This window comes from Aethina tumida, chromosome 6, assembly GCF_024364675.1.
Source record: "Aethina tumida isolate Nest 87 chromosome 6, icAetTumi1.1, whole genome shotgun sequence".
Classification (NCBI taxonomy): domain Eukaryota; kingdom Metazoa; phylum Arthropoda; class Insecta; order Coleoptera; family Nitidulidae; genus Aethina; species Aethina tumida.
Window position 1 is genome coordinate 12,937,345 of NC_065440.1, and position 23,290 is coordinate 12,960,634.

The window sequence follows — 23,290 nt, forward strand, 5'->3', positions numbered from 1 at the left end:
AACAAATTTATTTTGATAACCTCAAAGTACCAATTAGTACTGATGTAAACGTAGTTGTATATAATCAAAGTACTATTTCAAAATATCGTAACACCACAAAATACCAAAGAGTTCCACCACATTTCAGTAGTACTAAACCAAAAACACGAATTAAAATACAAAATAAAATACATAAAATGTGAAAAAGATAAAAGAGATTAAAGAACATTAATCCGGTACACGCCATCTTTCGCCCCCGTCCAGTACCGGTCGGTAGTTCCGTGCGAGTATCGTCCCGAGCACTTGTCACTGAACGTGTCTACCAAAATAGTACCGAACTGACATTGTTTGCACTTGTCGCGCAACCCCGCTTGTCCCGATGGAGGAACCAGTGTTCGTGCACCCCTATCGCGAACAGGGTCGGTTGTGAAATGGACGAGTGAACGGTGCCAAAAAAAAAAAAAAAAAAAAATTAGCACCCCTCGGTGAAATGGACTCGCTGGCGGCCGATCTGGCGATCCAGGCGATATTGGGTGAGTTGATCCATCGATTAACCATTACAATTATTGATCGATAATTTAGTGGTGGTGGCAATTTTTGATTGCGGACAAAGTCTAAGATTGCGGCGAATTGGGGTCCATTGTGTTCTTGTTTATTGAGATGAATTGGATAAACGGCCTGGTGCTGGAAGTGGGGGACGGACTTTCAGCACTTTATTTGATTATTTGTTATTTACATCACACACAACAATCCTGGGAACGATTCACGATCTGCAGGTGATTTTCTCGACGTCGCAACACCATCAACAAGTGGTTCATCGTCGGTTCTTTCAATTTTTTGATGTTGTTGTTGTTGTTGGCGATTTGTTTTTCTTTTTTGAATGTCGACCTCATAAAAATGTCAGATGGAAATGTTCGATTGTTGGGATTGTTGTGATCGGAGTATTTGCAACGCAAGGTCATTTACACTGGCTGCACGTTTGTAATATATAAGTTGAACTGATTTCGTCTCGTTCCAATGTTTGAAAATGGTGTCTTGTTAGACTCCAACAAGAACTAGTCTTTAACGTTTGACGTTTAATAGAAATTATTCCCTATTTTAAGTTATTCAATGATGAATAATTATTCACCTAATTGCACATTATTAAAATATGTACTCATTGACATTGTCCAATTTTAACAACATTCGTCTATATAAGGACAAAAATGATTATTATATTGGATTTTGAAGGATGTTATTTCAAGTCATCAAGTGAGTGTGATAGAGGGTGAATTATTGGCTTAAAACAACTACGACTCCGTTTATTAAAATCACCAATTGGATGAACCAGACTAGTACTGAGATGGTGATCTGAAGAAGGTCATAACGAGTTGGAGGCTCAGGAAGACATGAAGCTTTAGCTCTTGTCATCTTTCTTACAGTTGTCAACCAGTAGTTTATAGAAAAAAGAAGGCTTTTCTTACTTCTTCAATTTGTGTATTCTTTCACATCTCAACAACGTCCTCCAACGAAGTAAAATATTAGTTTAAAAAGTATGATACTTCCCTATATATTCAATATTTTTCTGTATGAAATATAATCTTGTTCCTGAGTATATTTGAAGAAAATTTCCACATTAAACATTCAAAAGTTGTTAGTTCATTAACACTGAAGTTCCTGCTAATAAAAGTGAACCAAATTTGATTAAGATTCTTGTATAAAATTCTCAAAAACATTAAATCATGATGATACTGATCAATATATTCAATATTTTTTTATTTATAATTTTAATTATTTTATAATCTCGTTTTTGAGTATTATCGAAGAAACTTTTTAAATTGTCAAAAATTACTCAAAAAAACATTTAAAAGTCGTCATATTATTGACACTGAAGTTCCTGCTAATAAAAATGAATCAAATTTGATCTGGTTGCTGCGACAAAATTCTCAAACAAATCAAAAACACCAAATCATCAATTTATTATGAGACGGATCAATATATTCAAACTTCATTGATTTTTTAATTATTTTCTTCACTCTATTGTACCAACCATAAAAAAAGAATGAAATATAATCTTGTTCCTGAGTATAATTGAATAAACTTTTTAAATTGGATAAAATTGATCAATAAAACATTAAAAAGTCGTTAGATTATTGTCACTGAAGTTCCTGCTAATAAAAATGAATCAAATTTGATCTAGTTGCTGCGACAAAATGCTCAAACACATTAAAAACACCAAAATGTCAATTCTTATGATACTGATCTATATACTCAATATTTTTCATTCATTTTTTAATTATTTTCTACATTCTATTGTACAAAGCATCAAAAATGAATGAAATATAATCTCGATTCTGAGTATATTTGAATAAACTTTTTAAATTGATCAAAATTATACAATAAAACATTCAAAAGTCGTTAGATTATTGTCACTGAAGTTCCTGCTAATAAAAATGAATCAAATTTGATCTAGTTGCTGCGACAAAATGCTCAAACACATTAAAAACACCAAAATGTCAATTCTTATGATACTGATCTATATACTCAATATTTTTCATTCATTTTCTAATTATTTTCTACATTCTATTGTACAAAGCATCAAAAATGAATGAAATATAATCTCGATTCTGAGTATATTTGAATAAACTTTTTAAATTGATCAAAATTATACATTAAAACATTCAAAAGTCGTTAGATTATTGACACTGAAGTTCCTGCAAATAAAAATGAATCAAATTTGATCTAGTTGCTGCGATAAAATTCTCAAACACATCAAAAACACCAAAACGTCAACTCTTATGATACTGATCAATATATTTAATATTTTTCTTTGATTTTTTAATTATTTTCTACACTCTATTGTATCAAGCATCAAAAATGAATGAAATTTAATTTTGTTCCTGAGTATAATTGAATAAATTTTTAAATTGAGCAAAATTACTAAATAAAACATTCAAAAGTCGTTAGATTATTGAAGTTCCTGCTAATAGAAATGAATCAAATTTGATCTAGTTGTTGCGACACAATTCTCAAACACATAAAAAACTCCAAAACGTCAACATTCATGATACTGATCTATACAATCAATATGTTTCTTCGATTTTCTAATTATTTTCTACACTCTATTGTACCAAGCATCAAAAATGAATGAAATATAATCTTGTGCCTGAGTACATTTGAGGCAAAATCAATCAATATAAGATTCAGAAATTGTTAGATCATTAACACTGAAGTTTCTGCTAATAAAAATAAACCAAATTTGATCAAATTCCTGCTACAAAATTCCCAAGAACTTCAAAAACACCAAAACACCAACTCATTATGATTTTGACCAACTTTTTTCTTTGGTATCTTAATCATTTACTGATCTCTATTGTTCTGTACATCCAAAGTCAATGAAATTTAATATTTGTGCTGAGTATGTTTAAACAAACTTTATAAATTGAGTAAAATTATTCAATAAAATATTCAGACCGTCGATATTGAAGTTCCTGAGAATAAAAACGACCAAGATTTAATCAAGTTTGTGCAACAAGATTCCCCAAAACTGCGCGACTACCAAGAAATTAAACACCATTAAATTCCAAACAAAACAATCGCACCAATTAACAAGATTACAAAACAGTTATCGCACGATAACAACAAAAACAGAAACCGAAAAACGCAATTACCATTCCGGGGGGTGACTGTTCGGGCAATCGTCCGGAACACCGGAAACGATTGTTTAACCGATCACCTGCCGGACTCACCCTTCACGCGTCCGATTTAAACGCCAACTTCCCCCGAAACGAAATTGTTGTATCGATATCGTTCAGTCGTTCGGAACGAATCTACAATAGTATCGATTGACAGATGTTTTTCCCGCACCACCGATTGGTCGTCGGCGTTCGGGCACGGGGCGTCGGCGTCGCGACGCCCTGCCCCAGGAAAATGGACGTCCGAGTTTTCTTCGATGTTTTCCACAACTTTTTTGGGTTATTGATTTGTAGTTTTGGTGCTGTTTTCCAATTAGCACGTGTGCCACATAATTGTTTGGGTAAACGTTGTCGAAAGTTGATATGGACAATAATAATTATTAGTAAAACACGTCAATCGGATGTTACATAACCAAACAAAAATAATAAATAAATTAATTGATAAAAACTACTATTCTGATTTTTGTTTTCAATACGTGACGATGTAACGTAATACGAATAAATTTATCAGCAAACCGCAAATCTCAATTGTGCAGCTTCATTATTTATTGTGCGGTTTCTGCGTTGGTTTTAATTGACCCGTTTAATTAATACAAAACGTTTCCTACGTTACAATTTATTTTTGCTAATTTAATACTACGATATTGATTAGCACCGTTCCAACGAACGTTTTGCGTTCCAAATGAATATAAAAAATTGTCCATCGATTCGTCCCCCTTAGGACCCCTCGCAGGGGGTGTTTTATGGGAAGAAGGCCCTATCGACCAAACAAGTGAAGGAATTTCCGGCACGCGATCAACGTATTTACGTGTGGCGAATCTGCGGCCCGCGAGACAACGCCAACGGACAATTTCCACCCCCTCTTTGGGGGAGGGCGGAGGAAGGAGGGGGCTCAGGAGGTGGTTTTTAATGTGTGCTGAGTCGGGATTCTGATTTTTTAATTGTTTGGTCAATAGGTTTGTGTTTTCCTTTGGTTGTGATACGGGGATGATGGATGACCTGGGGGGGTTGATTGTTGACTGGATAATTTCAAGGAATTTTTAATGCAGTGAAAAATAAAATTACACAGGACTCACCTGTACAAAATTAAAATAAAATCTATTGTTACTACACAAATTTTATATTTGATTAATTATTTTTTTTCTTCTAACTCCAATAATTGTTAAATAAACACATAGACAATAAATTATTTTATGAAGATTATATTTATATTATTGTTTTTTGTATTTAGAATAACAAAAATCTATTAAGGGATGAAAAGTACTCAATAAAACATTCAAAAGTTGCTACATTGTTGACACCGAAGCTTTTGTGAATAAAAATTATCAAAATTTAATTTAAGTTTTTTCGACAAAATACTCCATAAACATCAAAAACTTTTTACTTTCATTTTCTATTCATTTTCTGCTCTCTATTGTACTGTAAACCAAAAATTAAAGAAGCCTTACCTATATAATTAATTAAAGAAACTTTATAATTTGATTAAAAGTACTCAATAAAATATTCAAAAGTCATTGACACGAAAGCTTTTGGGAGTAAAAATTATCAAAATTCAATCAAGGTTTCACTAAAAAATTCTTAAAATAATCGAAAACACCAAAGCATCAAATTATCATGACATTGCTCAATATATTCAATACTTTACTTTGATTTTTTGATCATTTTCTGCTCTCTATTGTTCTGTACACCAAATATCAATAAAATCTTAGCTAGGTTGTTGAGTATATTTAGAGAAACTTTATAAATTTAGTAGAAGTACTCAATAAAACATTCAAAAGTTGTCAGATCGTTGACACTGAAACTTATGAGAGTAAAAATCTTACCTCTGTTCTTAAGTATATTTAAAGAAGCTTGTAAATTTAGTAAAAATACTCAATAAAACATTCAAAAGTTGTTTGATCATTGACACTGAAACTTATGAGAGCAAAAATCATCAAAATTTAATCAAGTTTTTACGACAAAATTCCCAAAAAACATCGAAAACATTAAAGCATCAACTAACCCATCATGATACTGATCAATATATTCAATATTTTAGTTTGATTTTTTGATCATTTTGTGCTCTCTATCGTACTGTACACAAAAATCAATGAAATATTACCTCTGTTCTTGAATATATTTAGAGATACTTTATAAATTGAGTAAAAAGTACTCAATAAAACATTCAAAAGTTGTTTGATCATTGACACTGAAACTTATGAGAGCAAAAATCATCAAAATTTAATCAAGTTTTTACGACAAAATACCCAAAAAACATCGAAAACATTAAAGCATCAACTAACCCATCATGATACTGATCAATATATTCAATATTTTAGTTTGATTTTTTGATCATTTTCTGCTCTCTATTGTACTGTACACAAAAATCAATGAAATATTATCTCTGTTCTTGAATATATTTACAGAAACTTTATAAATTGAGTAAAAAGTACTCAATAAAACATTCAAAAGTTGTTTGATCATTGACACTGAAACTTATGAGAGCAAAAATCATCAAAATTTAATCAAGTTTTTACGACAAAATTCCCAAAAAACATCGAAAACATTAAACCATCAACTAACCCATCATGATACTGATCAATATATTCAATATTTTAGTTTGATTTTTTGATCATTTTCTGCTCTCTATTGTACTGTATACAAAAATCAATGAAATATTACCTCTGTTCTTGAATATATTTACAGATACTTTATAAATTGAGTAAAAAGTACTCAATAAAACATTCAAAAGTTGTTTATCATTGACACTGAATCTTATGAGAGTAAAAATCATCAAAATTTAATCAAATTTTTACGACAAAATTCCTAAAAACATCGAAAATACCAAAGCACCAACTCATCATGATATTGATCAACACATTAAATATTTTACTTTGATTTTTTTTTCATTTTCAGCTCTCTATGGTATTATACACCAAAAATTAATGAAATCATTTTCAACTTTATAAATTGAATAAAAGTACTCAATAAAACATTCAAAAGTTGTTAGATCATTGATATTGAAATTTCAAAAACAATGCAATAGGTGATTCGAGTATTTATTCATTATTCAATAATTGTTAAAAAACTCACACGTACATAAAAACATTTTATGGGGGTCGTATTTAGTTGTTTTTATTATTTTCATATTTTTAAAATAACAAAAACGTATTGTAGAATAAAATTTCACAGGAATTACTCTTAAAAGATAAAATCTCTTTTAATACATAATTTCTAAATTTATTTTGCCGCAAATAGTTTATTGAATGATTTAATGTTTTATTGTAGTAAACACATTCTAGTATTTAATCTGAAAAAATAAAATTAATTAATTTTGTTACTATAATAAATTATATTACATTATTTGATTAATTTATTATTATCTTATTGTGATGATAAATTGTTGCTAGTTAGAAAGTTGTGGTTTATTGAATGATTTTAATGTTAATTTACTGTAGTTAACACTTTCGACTCTTTTACGAAGTTTAAAGTAGGCATGTAAATCTCTTTCTTTTAAAACACTAAGTAATCTCTACTATTATTATTAATCACTAGATTATAACAATATTTTTATAATATTAATAAAAAGATTTAAATTATTAAAATAATAAAATATAGGATTATAATATTTTTGTATTTACAACACCAATAACTGTTGTTAAATATGCTGTTTTCATGAATATAAATTTGAAATTCTCTTTATCATATAAATAAATTAATTTGTTCTAAAATTAAGTTTAAATTTTATATTTACACTGATTTTTATTGGCATTTTTGTGGTAAAAATGGTATTTTAATGGACAGTTGATTTTTAAACAATTTCTGGATTAAACCAATGTTCCACACCATTAATTATTATCAAAATTGTTTTATATTTATGTTTTTATCGTCGTTTGAGAGTCGTCCTTTTTATTTTTATTGGTTAATAATACATTTTATTTATAGCTGTTTTATATTAAATCAGAATATTTAACAGTTACTTTCTGTAGTTGTTTCCCATTTTAATGCCTTTTGTAATATTAAAAATTAAAATCCTATCCTATAAAAATGCATACATATTAATTCGTTTCATGAATCCAAGGTTTTCAATTGTTTTTTTACTTTTTTAGAGATAATAAAATATTTTAATTGTCAGTCGGTTTATATTAATTTCTGGGATAAACCAGTGTTTTAAGATCATTTGAATAATTATTAAAATTGTTTCACCTTCACAACTCTCTGTGTTTCGATGTTTATTCTGGTGAGCTTAATAATTCAAATATTCCCTTCTCAATGTTTAAATTGTCTTGCTTTGTAAAATTAAATTATTGTTATAATACGTTTTTATCGTAGTTTATTAGATATTTAAATTGTCTGTTGGTTTGTATTCATTTCTAGATTAAACCAGTATTTTTAGGATCATTTGAATAATTACTAAAATATGCATCATTTTAACAAACATACTGCAGTAGTTTCCTATTTTGATTTTCTATTCATTCCTCATAACAATAATGTAATTAATTGTTTTTTGAGCAGACTGCCCCTTCAAGAACAAAAAGGACAATAATATGGCAGACAAGAAAGGATCGATGATGTTGGTCAATAATACTGTATCATATTGGAGAAGGAATAAATGGGATGATTAAAAATAAAACAAATTTTCTTTTATTTATTTAAACTGAGAGAAAATACTGTGTTAAGTTACCTGAAAATAAATGGTAAATCATTCCTAAAAAATATAAGGACAACCTTCTTAGTATGTGTTTATGGAAACAATATTTATTTATTAATTATAAGATGATGGTGTAAAAAGCTTAATGAAAGCTTTTCCTATTGGAAAGAAATAGTTATAAATTATAGTCATCCACTGAAAATAAGCAACTTTAATTTGTCCCATCGAGAGTAATTGATTGAAGCAATTAAAAACAATAAATTTATAATAAAAAAATATAATAATATGTACAAATGTGTCTTCTCTTCTCATTTCACCATTCAATCAACGAGGAAATAAATAAAAAATATCTCAATGTTTTAATTAAACAAAGCAAAAACTTTGAGAGTCAACTATTTGTTTATATTCCTTACGACTCCTGCAACAATAAAAGTATACCATCAGCCAGGTACCCATGAAAACTTTGAATTTATATTGGTATAAACTGATTTAATTAACCCAAATTAAAAACCAGTATTTTTATTTTGTATGTATATTTATTTATTATTATTTTGTTATATTATATTGTTAGAGACTGATTTAATTTACACAAATTACCAAAATACCCAAAAAATAAAATTTATTTTATATTAGACGGACTTTTTCAAATTATTTACTGATATATTAATTATTTATTTAATAGAAATGATTTCATAAATTAATATTCAAAAGATATTATGATTAAAAAACAAATATTTTTAAATATAAAACAAAAAAATTTAAATTAATTTGTACTAAGCAATATAATTAAATGTAAGTATGTAACTGTTTTAATAAAGAAATATTTTATAAATTGAAACAATTTACTTTTATTATAATAAAAGTGGAATAAATTATAAACAATTAATAAAATATTAGTTTGATATTTAATTAAAACAAGTGAAAAATTCCAAAATTTATATTTAATTTATTAATAAAATAGTTCAATATTAAGAATAATAATAACAATTTAGTTCCGATTAATAAAGACTAAAAAAGAAATTTTTTTTATATTAGAAAGACTTCTTCAAATTATTTACGAAATTATTAAGTATTTCTTTAATTGACTTGATTTAAAAAATTAATATACAAAAACTATTTTAATTAAAAACCAAATGTTATGTTTAATTTAAATATTAAACAAAAACTTTAAATTAATTTGTGCCAATCAAAACAATTAAATGTAACTATTTTAATAAACAAATATTTAGAAATATAAATATACTTTTCTTATAATAAATGAATTAAATGATTGTTTGACGATTGTTTTTTTTTTGTAATTAAGTGCGTATCGCAGTAATATCCATTAAAATATCCAATTTTTAATTAAAATTAATCGAGTTTTTAATAAATATATATTGTTTTAGTATGGTAAAAATCAATTTTTAAATAAAATATACATTTTAATCACAAAGTAGTTGATACTTAAGAGTAAAGTAATAAATAATAATAAATATTAAAGCAATTATTAGAATGTAAAATAAATTAAAATAGTGATATTGAAATCTTTTGGAGTTTTAAAAATTTAAATTTTATGTTCTACAAAGATAAATTATTTTGTTTTGTAAAATTAGACAATTTTTATAATGCATTTTTCTATTTTTTTGTTGTTATATAGATATTTTAAATAAATTAAATTAAACAATTGTTGGTTTGTTAGTTATTAGTTATGTTTGTTCTTAATAAAATATTTTAAATGTCAGTTTATTTATATTAATTATATATATTAAACATATATTTTTTATGTTATTTGAAAAATTAATAAAATTACAATTTACAACTTTCAGTAATAAATTTTGGTTTCCAAAATTTGAATTCTCTCTTTTGAATACCAAAAATAATTTTGTTTTAAAAAACTAAATTTTTTGTTGTATTTTTAAAATATTTATTGGTCACTTATGTACATAATTAAGATATTTTAAAATATGGTTTATTATATTATTTTTTTTATTAAACAAATGCTTTTTAGTTTATTAGAATAATTATTAAAATTATTTGACTTTTAAGACTTTCAGTGGAAATTTTTGGTTTCCAAAACTTTCCTTTTTTGAATACCAAATATAATTTTGTTTCGAAGGTACAATTTTTTATTGAATTTTTACAGTATTTATTTGTCATTTTTATACTTAATAAGATATTCCAAAAGTATTATTTATGTTAATTTCTTTGTAAAACAAATGTTTTTTAGATTATAATTAATAATTATTAAAATTGTTTTACTTTTAAAACTCTCAGTAGTAAATTTTAGTTTCTAAAACTTTAATTCCCTCATTTGGACACCAAAAATGATTTTGTTTTGAAACTCTAAATTTTTATTGAATTTTTAAAGTATATATTTGTCATTTTAGTACTTAATAAGATATTTTAAAAGTCAGTATATCTATATTAATTTATTTATTAAACAAATGATTTTTAGTTTATTTTAATAATTACTAAAATTGTTTTACTTTTAAAACTTTCAGTAGTAATTTATTAGTTCCAAAACTTTGATTCATTCTTTGGACACGAAAAATAATTTTGGTTTGAAAGTCTAAATTTTTATTGAATTTTTAAAGTATTTATTTGTCGTTTTTGTAATTATTAATATATTTTAAAAATCTTTGGACACCAAAAATGATTTTGTTTTGAAACTCTAAATTTTTATTGAATTTTTAAAGTATATATTTGTCATTTTAGTACTTAATAAGATATTTTAAAAGTCAGTATATCTATATTAATTTATTTATTAAACAAATGATTTTTAGTTTATTTTAATAATTACTAAAATTGTTTTACTTTTAAAACTTTCAGTAGTAATTTATTAGTTTCCAAAACTTTCATTCCCTCTTTGGACACGAAAAACAATTTTGGTTTGAAAATCTAAATTTTTATTTGTCATTTTTGTACTTAATAAGATATTTTAAAAGTCAGTTTATTTATATTAATTTCTTTATTAAACAAATGTTTCTTAGATTATTTGAATAATTATTAAAATTGATTTACTTTTAAAACTTTCAGTAGTAATTTATTGGTTTCCAAAACTTTAATTGCCATTTTTGAATACCAAAAATAAGTTAAATAGTTGAATGTTATTTTTTTTGTAAGTTTAGTAAACTATTTTAAATATGAGTTTGTTTAAAACAAATGTTTTTAAGAGCATTTTAATAATTATTAGAATTGTTTTACATTTACAGCTTTCTATAGATGCTTTTAATGCTTTCCAATAAACACTTTATCTTTTGTTGTAAACTGTAAATGTAAAAATATTCATTCAACTATTTTCTTCATTTCTTGTGTATTTCATTCATTTTTGATACATTTTTTTATATTTATATTTCCTTTAAACGTTGGTGAATACATTTATATATTAAACTCTTTCGTTGTCCCAATTAAGTTATCAATTTTCATATCGTCAACAATATCATATCAGTATGTTAAATGTTTGACGGCACCTTTTGTACATTCTAAACAGCCAACCAATTAATCCGTATCGCGTTCCAGTCATTCCCATTAGTCACAAAAACCGACAAAAAAACCAACGCTCAACAATCCGTGAACGTTGTCCGGACGAAAAACGACACCGCTTAAAAACCATCCGCGGAGGGGTTTGCCGACGTCCACGCCGATTGGTCCGTCGGCGCCACCCCAGTCGTGCCGCCCCCGCATCGTCGCTTTCGGCGACCGTCCTCGCCGCTCAGTCTCGGCGCTCGAATCGCCGCGGTGTTACGTTCGAAGGTGCGTCGCTGCTGCTGCTGCTGTTGCTTTCTGTATCTTTGAGCCTCCGGTCGCGGGAGATGTGAGTCTCAGAAGGTGCGCACTGTCTTGTCACTGGCGGTTTTGCTCTGGGGGGCGGTTACGCTGCGACGGACATGAACTTGTAGTGCCGGCTCTGACGTTTTGGATTTGTTTTCTTTTTTTTTGTTTTTCTTCTGCTGTTGTTCTACTACTAAGTTCGGTTGTTCTCAGTTTATTGGATTTTTTTTTTGGTTAAGATGGAGTTTTGGGATATGGACGATTCGAGGAGGGAGAATCTGAGGCACAGGCAGATGCAAGGTAAACTGTAAATTTATGATAGATTTATTTTTTTTTAATAATCCTGTCACGAAAAAGGTTACCAATTAAATAATTATTTGTTCAATTATATTTTTTAAATTTTTTATTAAACAAGTTTTATTTCTTTTGAAAAATATTTTTTTATTGAGTTATTTTGGATTTTTTTTTAAACAATTTTATTGTTTTTTCTTTTCACATTTTTATTATGTATACAAAATCTTAAAATTATTTAGAATATGTCGTTAAAAAGAAATATAATATAAAATTATTATATATTAGTTTAAAATATTTTTTTTTCCTTTTGGAAAATTTGTCAATAATAAACTTTTAATTATTAATTTTTTCAAATTTTTTTAATTAAAAGTATATTTTAGAAGTAAAATTAAACAAAACTATGTTTTAGAAATCTTAATTAATTTAAAATTTCGTTTTAAAAAATAAGTAACATAATAAACTAAAATAAATTATTAAATTTGTCCTTTAAAATGGTGTCTCATGATAAAAATAAAAAAAATGTTTTTTGGGAGAATTTGTCAATAATAATATTTTAATTGTTTTTTTTTTTAATTTTCTTATTATTTACAATAATTTCTTAATATTTTTTATGGTATTTTGATTAAAAGTATATGTTAGAAATAAAATTAATAAAAATTAATTTTTAAAAATCTTAATTAATTTAAAAATTTTGTTTTAAAATATTCCTTTCGTTTAACTTTATTTTGTGGTTAAAAATAAAAAACCAGTTACAAAACAAACTAAAATAAATTATTAAATTTGTCCTTTAAAATGGTGTTTTATGATAAAAAAAATTAACAAATAAAATTTGTCAATAATAAAGTTTTAATTGTAATTTTTTCATAATTTTCTTATTACTTACAATAAACTCTTAATATTTTTTTATAATGTTTCGTTCAGAAGTATATTTTAGAAATAAAATTAATTAAAATAGTTTTTTAAAAAACTTAATTTAAAAATTTTGTTTTAAATCATTTCTTTCGTTTAATTTTATTTTATGGTTAAAAATAAGTTACAAAATAAACTAAAATAAATTATTAAATAAGTCTTTTAAAATAGTGCTTTATGATAACAATAAAAAAATGTTTTTGAGACAATTTCTCAATAATAAAGTTTTAATTGTTATTTTTTTCATAATTTTCTTATTATTCACAATAATTTCTTAATATTTTTTGTAATATTTTGATTAAAATTATATTTTAGAAAGAAAATTAATCAAAATAGTTTTTTAAACAACTTAATTTAAAAATTTTGTTTTAAAATATTTTTTTCGTTTAACTTTATATTACTGTTAAAAATAAAAAAATCAGTTATAAAACAAACTAACATAAATTAAATTAAATGTTTCCTTTAAAATGGTGTTTTATGATAAAAATAAAAAAATGTTTTTTGAGAGAATTTGTCAATTGTCAGTTTAATTATTATCTTTTTAACATTTTTCTAATTTTTTACAATAATTTCTTAATAGTTTTAATAATAATTTGTTTAAAAGTATATTTTAGAATTACAATTTATAAAAATTATATTTAGACACTTTAATGAATTCAAAAATTTTATTTTAAAATATTTCTTTCGTTTAACTTTATTTTATGGTTAAAAATAAAATTTCAGTTATAAAACAAACTAAAATAAATTAAATTAAATTTTTCCTTTAAAATGGTGTTTTATGTTAAAAATAAAAAAATGTTAATGTTATTTTTTTTATAGGATTCTTATTATGTACAATAATTTCTTAATATTTTTTATAATATTTTGTTTAAAAGTATATTTTAGAACAACTTAATTAATTTAAAAATTTTGTTTTAAAATATTTTATTCGTTTAACATTATTTCATAGTTAAAAACAAAAAAATAGTTATAAAACAAACTAAAATAATATATTTATTATATTATAATAACAAATTTTAAATTAAATTTGTTGTTTAAATTGGTGTTTTATGGAAAAAATAAAAAAAATGTTATTTGAGACAATTTGTCAGTAATAAAGTTTTAATTGTTATTTTTTTTCATATTTTTTATTATTTATATTATATATAATAAAAATTGTTTTTTAGACTTAATTATTTTAAAAATTTTGATTTAAATAATTTCTTTCTTTGAACTTTATTTTATGGTTAGAAATAAAAACCAAAATAAAATTATTAAATTAGTCTTTTAAAATAGTGTTTTATTATACAAATAAAAACAATATTTTCTGAGACAATTTGTGAATAATAAAGTTTTAATTGTTATTTTTGTCATATTTTTTATTATTAATAATAATTTCTTAATATTTTTTATAATAATTTGATCAAAATTATATCTTAAAAATAAAATTAATCAAAATTATTTAATTTAAAAATTTTTTACAAAGATATTTAATATTATTATATAAAATCATTTAAAAATACAAATTATATTGAAAATATCTTTTGTGAAAAATAGTCAATAATCTAATAATTTTCTTATTATTTATGATAATTTTTTAATATTTTCCATAATTTTTTCAATTAAAACTAATTAAAATTGATCAAAATTGTTTTTTAGACAAATTAATTAATTCAAAATTTGTTAAACATTTAACTAAATAAATTATATTAAATTTAAATTAATTTAAAAATTTGTTGTCTTTTTTTTTAATTAATGAATGTGTTAAGTGTAGAAACTGTTGATCAGGTTGTTTCATTTTCTCTTATTCATTTAAAATTCAACATACATAATGTAGAAACAACTATTTTAAATCAAATAAAATATTAAATAACAGAACTGCTTAACACACAAACCAAAGATAACACGGTACCATATAACAAATTACTTAATATACATATTTAATCACAAAACATAGCAACAAAACAACGAAACGTCATTTTATTTGTATAAAGAATAAAAATCTAAAAGGTAAAATAACTAATTTAATGGAGCAAACCGTGCTAATTTATTTTAAATTAAAGAACAATCTTCATGTGTCCGCTATAAATAGCAGCCTCTAATCGAATAATAAAGCTTAATTCAAAAATCCACACAACATTTACAAATACAATTATCGTAATTAAATGTCACCAGCCTAAAAATTATCATATTAAAAAATGATGTAAACAAACTATAAATTTCACAAACAACGACGAAATCAAATTAATTCAATATCTGTTTAAACATTCGTGACGCATCCGTGCCCCGTTTAATGTGCAATTTTATTAAATAAATTATTAGATGAAAAACGAACACTTTTACCATTTTCTCTCTCTAGTTCACTAGTGCAACGCCAGATTTCTAAAAAAAATGCGTTTCGACGATAGCAAAACTCTTATCTAATAAAGTGCATGTCTGCTGCAACCCAACAACAACACACGACCCGATATCGTTTTTAATAACGTTCGAGGGAAAGTTCGAACGTTTCGTTTAGCCATTTATGTTGTCCAACAAAAATTATCCTTGGTGGCGCAACGCAGGACAACCTGTTAACAACCCCGGCGTCGTCCTGGCAACAACAACAATGGGCCAGCTCATCGACAAAACAACAGTATTGATAAACTACAAAGAGAGGCGAAGCCACCACCTTGTGTCGTGCCTAAATAAACCCCAATTAACATGGAGTTTACACGTGGTTAAGTTTATTTTTTTACAAATCAAAGTGCGGGCATTAAAACGTCGATTTTGTTACAGCCCGAGGGACCGATTTCGTCGGCGGCATCGACAACGAGGCCCTCGACTTCTCCCAGCTGGCCGACTTCATCAACAACGACGGCAGCCAGGGCAACAATTCGTACTTCGGGGAATCACTGAACACGTCCGCCACCCCGTCCGGGAAGTTGTCCAATGTCATCGTCGAGAACAAACGTAACGGGTACGGTAACAGTATTCGTTAAAACTTTTAAAAAAATACGAAGGACGACGGACAAATCGTTAATTGACATTTTACGAAACCGTTTCATAACGAAGTTTTAAAATAGAAAGCTCTAATCGCAAAAATCAATTCCCGATGTATTAAACGTACATATTTACTGAGCGAATTATCGCAGCTTTAAATGTCATCAGTCCTGCAAAATGGCTGACGTCACACGGTTTCTTTATGTTTATCCATTTTTAGAGGCTCGCATGAAAAACAGGCACAAACAAATAAATAAGCTTGAAACGTGTCGTACTGTTATTACCTTACAACCAAAGTGTTGATTAACACATCCGCCGTAATTGACCGGTTGCAAATTCCTTTTGAATTATCTCCATAACAATTTACCGAATTCCGCATCGCGTTATGTTAATTAATCAATAATCTCGTAACGATTTCAACGAAATTTCAGACATAATCGCGATAATTATCGATGTAACGAGAGAATTGTCATTTTGTAAACAGGTGGAAGTGCTGATTATAACTTCAATGTTAATTGATTGATTGATTGATCAAATTTGTGTTCAATAATTCTCTAGTTATTTAACTTCTTCTGGTGTCTCTCTGTAAAGCTTTTGTCCCACTAATCTTCATTCTATTGTATTCTAAATTCTTTACTGGATTTTTATAACATTCTGGTTTCTTTGCTAAAATTTCTTATCCCAAGATTTTCTTACCATTGTTTTCTAAATTCGTATTAAACAATTTTTAGACCTGTAGTTTGTTATATTATTGTGGATTCTTTATATAAGCTTCTTGTCCCAAAATATTCTTAATGTTGTCTTCAAAATTCTTGTTGAATAATTCTCTAGATATGCTGCTTTTTGTATTATTCTGCTTTCTTTGTTAAAGCTTCTTGTCCCAAAATATTCTTACTTTTGTCTTCTACATTCGAGTTAAACAATTCTCTAGTTTATTTTTATATAATAATATTGAGGGTTCTTTGCTAAAGCTTCTTATCCCAAGATTTTTTTACCATTATTTTGTAGTGTTTTTCTGTAAAGCTTTTATCCCATAAATTTTCATTCCATTGTATTCTAAATTCTTTAGTTGATTTTTATAACATTCTGGTTTCTTTGCTAAAGCTTCTTATCCCAAGATTTTCTTACCATTGTTTTCTAAATTCGCATTAAACAATTTTTAGACCTGTAGTTTGTTATATTATTGTGGATTCTTTATATAAGCTTCTTGTCCCAAAATATTCTTAATGTTGTCTTCAAAATTCTTGTTGAACAATTCTCTTTTTGTATTATTCTGCTTTCTTTGTTAAAGCTTGTTGTCCCAAAATATTCTTAGTTTTGTCTTCTACATTCGAGTTAAACTATTCTCTAGTTTATTTTTATATAATAATATTGTGGGTTCTTTGCTAAAGCTTCTTATCCCAAGATTTTCTCACCATTATTTTGTAGTGTTTATCTGTAAAGCTTTTATCCCATAAATCTTCATTACATTGTATTCTAAATTCTCTAGTTGATTTTTATAACATTCTGGTTTCTTTGCTAAAGCTTCTTATCCCAAGATTTTCTTACCATTATTTTCTAAATTCGTATTAAACAATTTTTTAATGTGTAGTTTGTTATATTATTGTGGGTTCTTTATATAAGATTCTTGTCCCAAAATATTCTTAGTGTTGTCTTCTAAATTCTTGTTGAACAATTCTCTAGATATGCTGCTTTTTGAATTATTCTGCTTTATTTGTTAAAGCTTGTTGTCCCAAAATATTTTAACTTTTGTCTTCTACACTCGAGTTAAACAATTCTCTAGTTTATTTTTATATAATAATATTGTGGGTTCTTTGCTAAAGCTTCTTATCCCAAGATTTTCTCCCTATTATTTTGCAGTGTTTCTCTGTAAAGCTTTTATCCTATAAATCTTCATTGCATTGTATTCTAAATTCTCTAGTTGATTTTTATAACATTCTGGTTTTTTGCTCAAGTTTATTATCCCAAGATTTTCTTACCATTGTCTTCTAAATTCGTATTAAACAATTTTTAGACATGTAGTTTGTTATATTATTGTGGATTCTTTATATAAGCTTCTTATCCCAAAATATTCTTAGTGTTGTCTTCTAAATTCTTGTTAAACAATTCTCTAGATATGCTGCTTTTTGTATTATTCTTCTTTCTTTGTTAAAGCTTGTTGTCCCAAAATATTCTTAATTTTGTCTTCTACATTCGAGTTAAACAATTGTCTAGTTTATTTTTATATAATAATATTGTGGGTTCTTTGCTAAAGCTTCTTATCCCAAGATTTTCTTACCATAGTCTTCTAAATGCATGTTAAACAATTTTTTAGATGTCTAGTTTGTTGTATTATTGTGACTTCTTTACTTAAGTTTCTTGCCCCAAAATATTCTTATCGTTATCTTCTAAATTCTTTTTAACAATTCTTTGGATATGCTGCTTTTTGTATTACACTGGTTTCTTTGTGAAAACTTATTGTCCCACGATTTTCCTACTTGTGTCTTCTACATTCGAGTTAAACAATTCTCTAGTTGACTTTTATATAATAATATTCTTCTTAATAAGCTTCTTTGTTAATGCTTCTTGTCCCAAGATTTTCTTACCATTATTTTGTAATGTTTTCCTGTGAAGTTTTTATCTTATAAATCTTCATCCATTGTATTCTAAATTCTCTAGTTGATTTTTATTAAATTCTGGTTTCTTTACTAAATTTTCTTATCCCAAGATTTTCTTACCATTGTCTTCTAAATTCGAATTAAACAATTTTTTAGATGTGTAGTTTTTTGTATTATTGTGGCTTCTTTATGTAAGCTTCTTGTCCCAAAATATTCTTATTGTTGTCTTCTAAATTCGTGTTGAACAATCCTCTAGATATGCTGCTTTTTGTATTATTCTGGTTTCTGTTTTAAAGCTTCTTGTTCCAAGATTTTTTATATTAAATTCTATAGTTGTTTTTTATAATATTCTAGTTTCTTTCTGGTTTCTACTTTTTGTATTATTCTTGTTTCTTTATTAAAGCTTCTTGTTCCAAGCTTTTCTTATTATTGTCTTCTAAATTCGTTTTAAACAATTCTTTAGAAGTGTAGTTTGTGATTATTATGGTTTCTTTACAGAAACTTTTTTTACCAAAATATTATTACCGTTATTTTTTAAATTCGTGTTGAAACAATTTTTTAGATTATTAATTTTTCTATTATTCTTCTTCTCTTCTGAAGCCTCTTGCCATGATCTTCACGATTTCTAAATTATAACAATGATTCTTCAGACACTCTCTGCCGGAAAGCCCGCCGGACAGCAGTTCCGAGCACCCGTACAGTCCGGAGCACGGTTGCGAAGCGCCCACAGTACCACCAGCCACCGACAACCTCTACACAAACATCTACAAACAGCCGACCACCACGATGATCACCCCCATCATCGCCGAGGCGCTGATCATGAACTCACACATACTCGTCGACCAGAACGGCGAACAGCAACTACTCGAGAACGGCAACATGATGCACGGCATCCAAACCGAGGGCATGATGCTGAGCGAGGAGAACAACAGACAGATGCTGTTGACCACGCCGGACAACGGACAGAACTACGACAGATCGTTGTTCAAGAACGAGAGCTACGAAAAGAACAATCTGGTGCACGTAAGCTATTCGCATTCGATGGAGCAGATGCCCAGGAACGGCATGGAGGACAACCTGTGCGAACAGAATCTGGACAACATACAAGTGTACACGAACCTCCAGAGCGTACAAAAGAAACGAAAACTGTCGCTGGACTCGCCATTAGTGAAAAGTGAGCCGGAACAATGCAACGCGAGCCAGCTAAGCCCCACGGAACAAATCGGCACGCCCATAGAAGAAGAGTACGCTTCTTCGGAGGCGTGTCTCAGTGAGTCGCAGTACCAGTGCATCAGGTTCAATTCTTTCCAGCAGAACGCCTGGCATGTGCTTTGTGATCAAAACCTAACTGAATTGTGAGTACCCGTTTAAACTATGTTAGAGGTACTAACTGCTTGTTTCCAGACCTACTCCACACTACAGAGTGGACGCGGACAAAGGCTTCAACTTCTCCAACGCCGACGATGCCTTTGTTTGTCAAAAGAAGAACCACTTTCAGGTTTCTTATTGTCTTATTAACCTTAAAGTGTTATTATAAGGGTTGTGTTGTAGATAACCTGTCATGTACAATTATTGGGGGATGCACAGTTCGTGAAGACCCCTGAAGGCTTCCAGAAGATCTCCAGCTTTCACATACACTTCTACGGGGTGAAACACGACTGTCCTACGCAGACCATAAGGGTTGAACAAAGTCAAAGTGACAGAAGTAAAAAACCTTTCCATCCAGTACCGTACGTACAACATCCTCATTAACACCTTCAAGAATTAACACCAGGTTGGTTTCAGAATAGAGTTGGTGAACTCGCAGGTGATCAAATTAACGGTTGGAAGGCTCCACTTCAGCGAAACTACCTCTAACAATATGAGAAAGAAGGGCAAACCTAACCCTGAACAAAGATACTTTCAGGTGAGTACCCACAAGTAACAACACTTAAGGTTGGATAAACACGATAATTTTATAGTTGGTTGTTGGACTCCATGCTCACACGTCCACTGGTAACTTCCCAATTGTGAGTCACGCCAGCCAAAAAATCATCGTCCGGGTAAGTACTTGTTTCTCATCATTGGATGTGATTAACATGGTAAGTTTCCAGGCGTCAAATCCGGGACAGTTCGAAAGTGACGTGGAACTGTGCTGGCAAAAAGGCCAGACGCAAGACTCGATCTATCACAACGGAAGGGTGGGCATAAACACAGACCGACCTGATGAATCTCTGGTGGTGCACGGCAACATCAAAATAACCGGCCATATAATCCAACCTAGTGACATACGAGCCAAGAAGAACATTCGGGAGTGCAACACGGCCGAGCAACTGAGGAACGTACAAAAACTACGAGTCGTCAAGTAATTTTTCTTAGCTAACTAATGAGCAACTTAACACATTGGGTTAAATTTATGTAGGTATGACTATGAGCCAGCTATGGCATCACAGCTAAGCAGAGACGAGTGTTCTGACACGGGGGTGATAGCTCAGGAGGTGGCCAAAATCTTGCCGGAAGCAGTACGACCTGCTGGTGACGTCGTGTTGGAAAACGGTACCTCTATAGACAATTTCCTTGTGGTCAACAAGGAAAGGATCTTCATGGAAAACATTGGTGCTGTCAAAGAGCTGTGCAAGGTCACGGGCAATCTGGAAACCAGGATCGACCAACTCGAAAGGATAAACCGGAGGCTAAACAAGTTAAAACGTGGAGATAGTTTTAAGTCCAACAGCACAGGTAACCATTAAACGAGTTAGTAGAATGTTGATGTTGATTTATGGTTGTTGTAGTTAACAGTTCTAAGACGTCGTACTCACACAAGTGCCCGAAACATCACAAGTGCAAGGACGAGGAGTTCTGCTCTAACAAGTTCATACAGATCGTCATTGTAGTACTAGTTATAATCATGGCTCTTTGGTAAACAAGTCCTTAGCTTCCCTTAGGTAAATACTAAATAATTTTGTGTGCAGTTTGGCCGCAATCACAGCGTTGTACCTGGTGGAGGTGGCGCGTCACTCGCAGTACCTTCAGGCGAACTTCGACAATTCGCAGCGCACTTTGGCGACAAAACGGCCTACCAAGGTGCCCAAACCTACCCACGGCTGGTTCACAGTACCGCCCTCTTCTACGCAAAGAGCCTATCGGGAGGACGACTTCCCCAAAGTGTACGTCGATCCCAGTCGCATCAAGAAAACAAAAGTGGTCGGCGTACCCGTCGAATGCCAAGGCTTGGAACAAAACCTCGAGCTGGGAATACCCTGTCAGGTATAAAATGTGTGGCGGTGCTTTTTGAGGTTTGTTGACTGTTTTGTGTATTTGTAGACGTACTGTTGTGCCGCACCACAAATTGTGGCACCGCCCGACCTAAGCCCGTTCGAGAAGAAGAGCTCGTCGGGCCGGAACAAGACGGGCAACTCGGAAAAGAATAAAATATCGAAGTTGTTCCATTCAAACGACATCGAAAAGCAAACGAGGCAAAGACGTGAGACCTACGACGACAACACTGAAGACTCCAACACATTCTCCTTGCGAGGTACCACTTCCACACTCAATGAATCCGATGTGTTACTAACTTCAGTACTTGTTGCAGATGAGAACCAGTCGTTCGAAATCACCATTCAAGGAAGGAATTTTAACACAACCTTGACGGAAACATATCAAACTTATCATTCCAACTTTTCCTATTTAGTTCCTATATCTAAGTACATGCCTGACGAATTCGTCAATTTGATTTTTAGGTGAGTACCCACTTTGTAACCATTTCACCACTTCAATTTACTCTTAATCTAACTTTTAGGTCGAGAACAGCCAACGTCAAAGAGATAGAGTACTGCTACAACAACTACAAGCAGTACGAATGTCCAACTGAAGAGGACAGAACTCACAAGGTGAACGAGAACAACCCGAGCCAGCTGCTGAGCCTGCGCAGCATCATCTTCGAGGTGGACATGAGAGATTTCCGGTACAAATGGCTGACGTACCGTGCATCACTTAAACAAACGCAGAATACGTGTAAATTGTCTAACACAAAACTCGGTCTGGAGTTCATCGAGTACAATTTCATATTCTACAGACACTGTGATTGAAGGACGTAACAAATTTAGGTCGATAACAACCGGTTCTTCTAGTATTAACCAGAACAAATTATTGATATTTCTTATTTATTGATCTTATTAGTAATGTTGTACATTGTATTTGTATAATTTTGGTAAATTTTGTATAGACACAGTAGGTTTATTTATTTCACGTTTGTAGTGTTTGGTACTACAAATAAAGTTTTAATAAATGTTAGTCGGTTAATAGCCATGACAAATCACGTTTCACCAATGAACAGTTTTTTCCATTGAATCGAGAATCTCAACGGTTTTGTAAAAAGTTTTGTATAGTGTGGGAAGAATTGATCAAATGTGTGGAAACTATCCATTTGTACTTAACAAAAGATTTACCGTCCGTACTTGAAAATAAAAAACAAAGAACATCTCAATTTTTATAGTTATAGAACTTTATTAAATATACAT

The 23,290-nt window shown here is 28.9% G+C and overlaps 1 protein-coding gene across 3 annotated transcripts; it reads left to right on the forward strand.

Moving 5' to 3' along the window:
* Window positions 1-155: 155 nt before the first annotated feature.
* Window positions 156-23,000, forward strand: LOC109606107 (myelin regulatory factor-like protein). Of its 3 annotated transcripts, XM_020022681.2 has the most exons (14): window positions 158-512; window positions 15,991-16,171; window positions 19,442-20,146; window positions 20,196-20,289; window positions 20,343-20,521; window positions 20,577-20,697; window positions 20,753-20,833; window positions 20,885-21,135; window positions 21,193-21,509; window positions 21,563-21,689; window positions 21,743-22,037; window positions 22,095-22,305; window positions 22,363-22,510; window positions 22,570-23,000. In XM_020022681.2, exons 1-14 carry the CDS (start codon window positions 470-472, stop codon window positions 22,856-22,858), a joined length of 3,042 nt encoding a protein of 1,013 aa, XP_019878240.1. In that variant the 5' UTR covers window positions 158-469; the 3' UTR covers window positions 22,859-23,000. The 3 variants fall into 3 exon arrangements, with proteins under 3 accessions (XP_049824756.1, XP_019878240.1, XP_049824757.1); XM_049968799.1 differs by having other exon boundaries at window positions 156-512; window positions 20,753-21,135; XM_049968800.1 differs by lacking the exon at window positions 158-512 and adding an exon at window positions 15,187-15,931 and having other exon boundaries at window positions 20,753-21,135.
* Window positions 23,001-23,290: the final 290 nt, after the last annotated feature.

Bases quoted from the DNA above. Each gene is read 5' to 3' on its own strand.
- LOC109606107 (XM_049968799.1), top strand. From the start codon at position 470: ATGGACTCGCTGGCGGCCGATCTGGCGATCCAGGCGATATTGG. The intron at 513-15,990 runs GTGAGTTGATCC...ATTTTGTTACAG, and splicing joins GGCGATCCAGGCGATATTGG to CCCGAGGGACCGATTTCGTC. The intron at 21,690-21,742 runs GTAAACAAGTCC...TTTTGTGTGCAG, and splicing joins GTTATAATCATGGCTCTTTG to TTTGGCCGCAATCACAGCGT.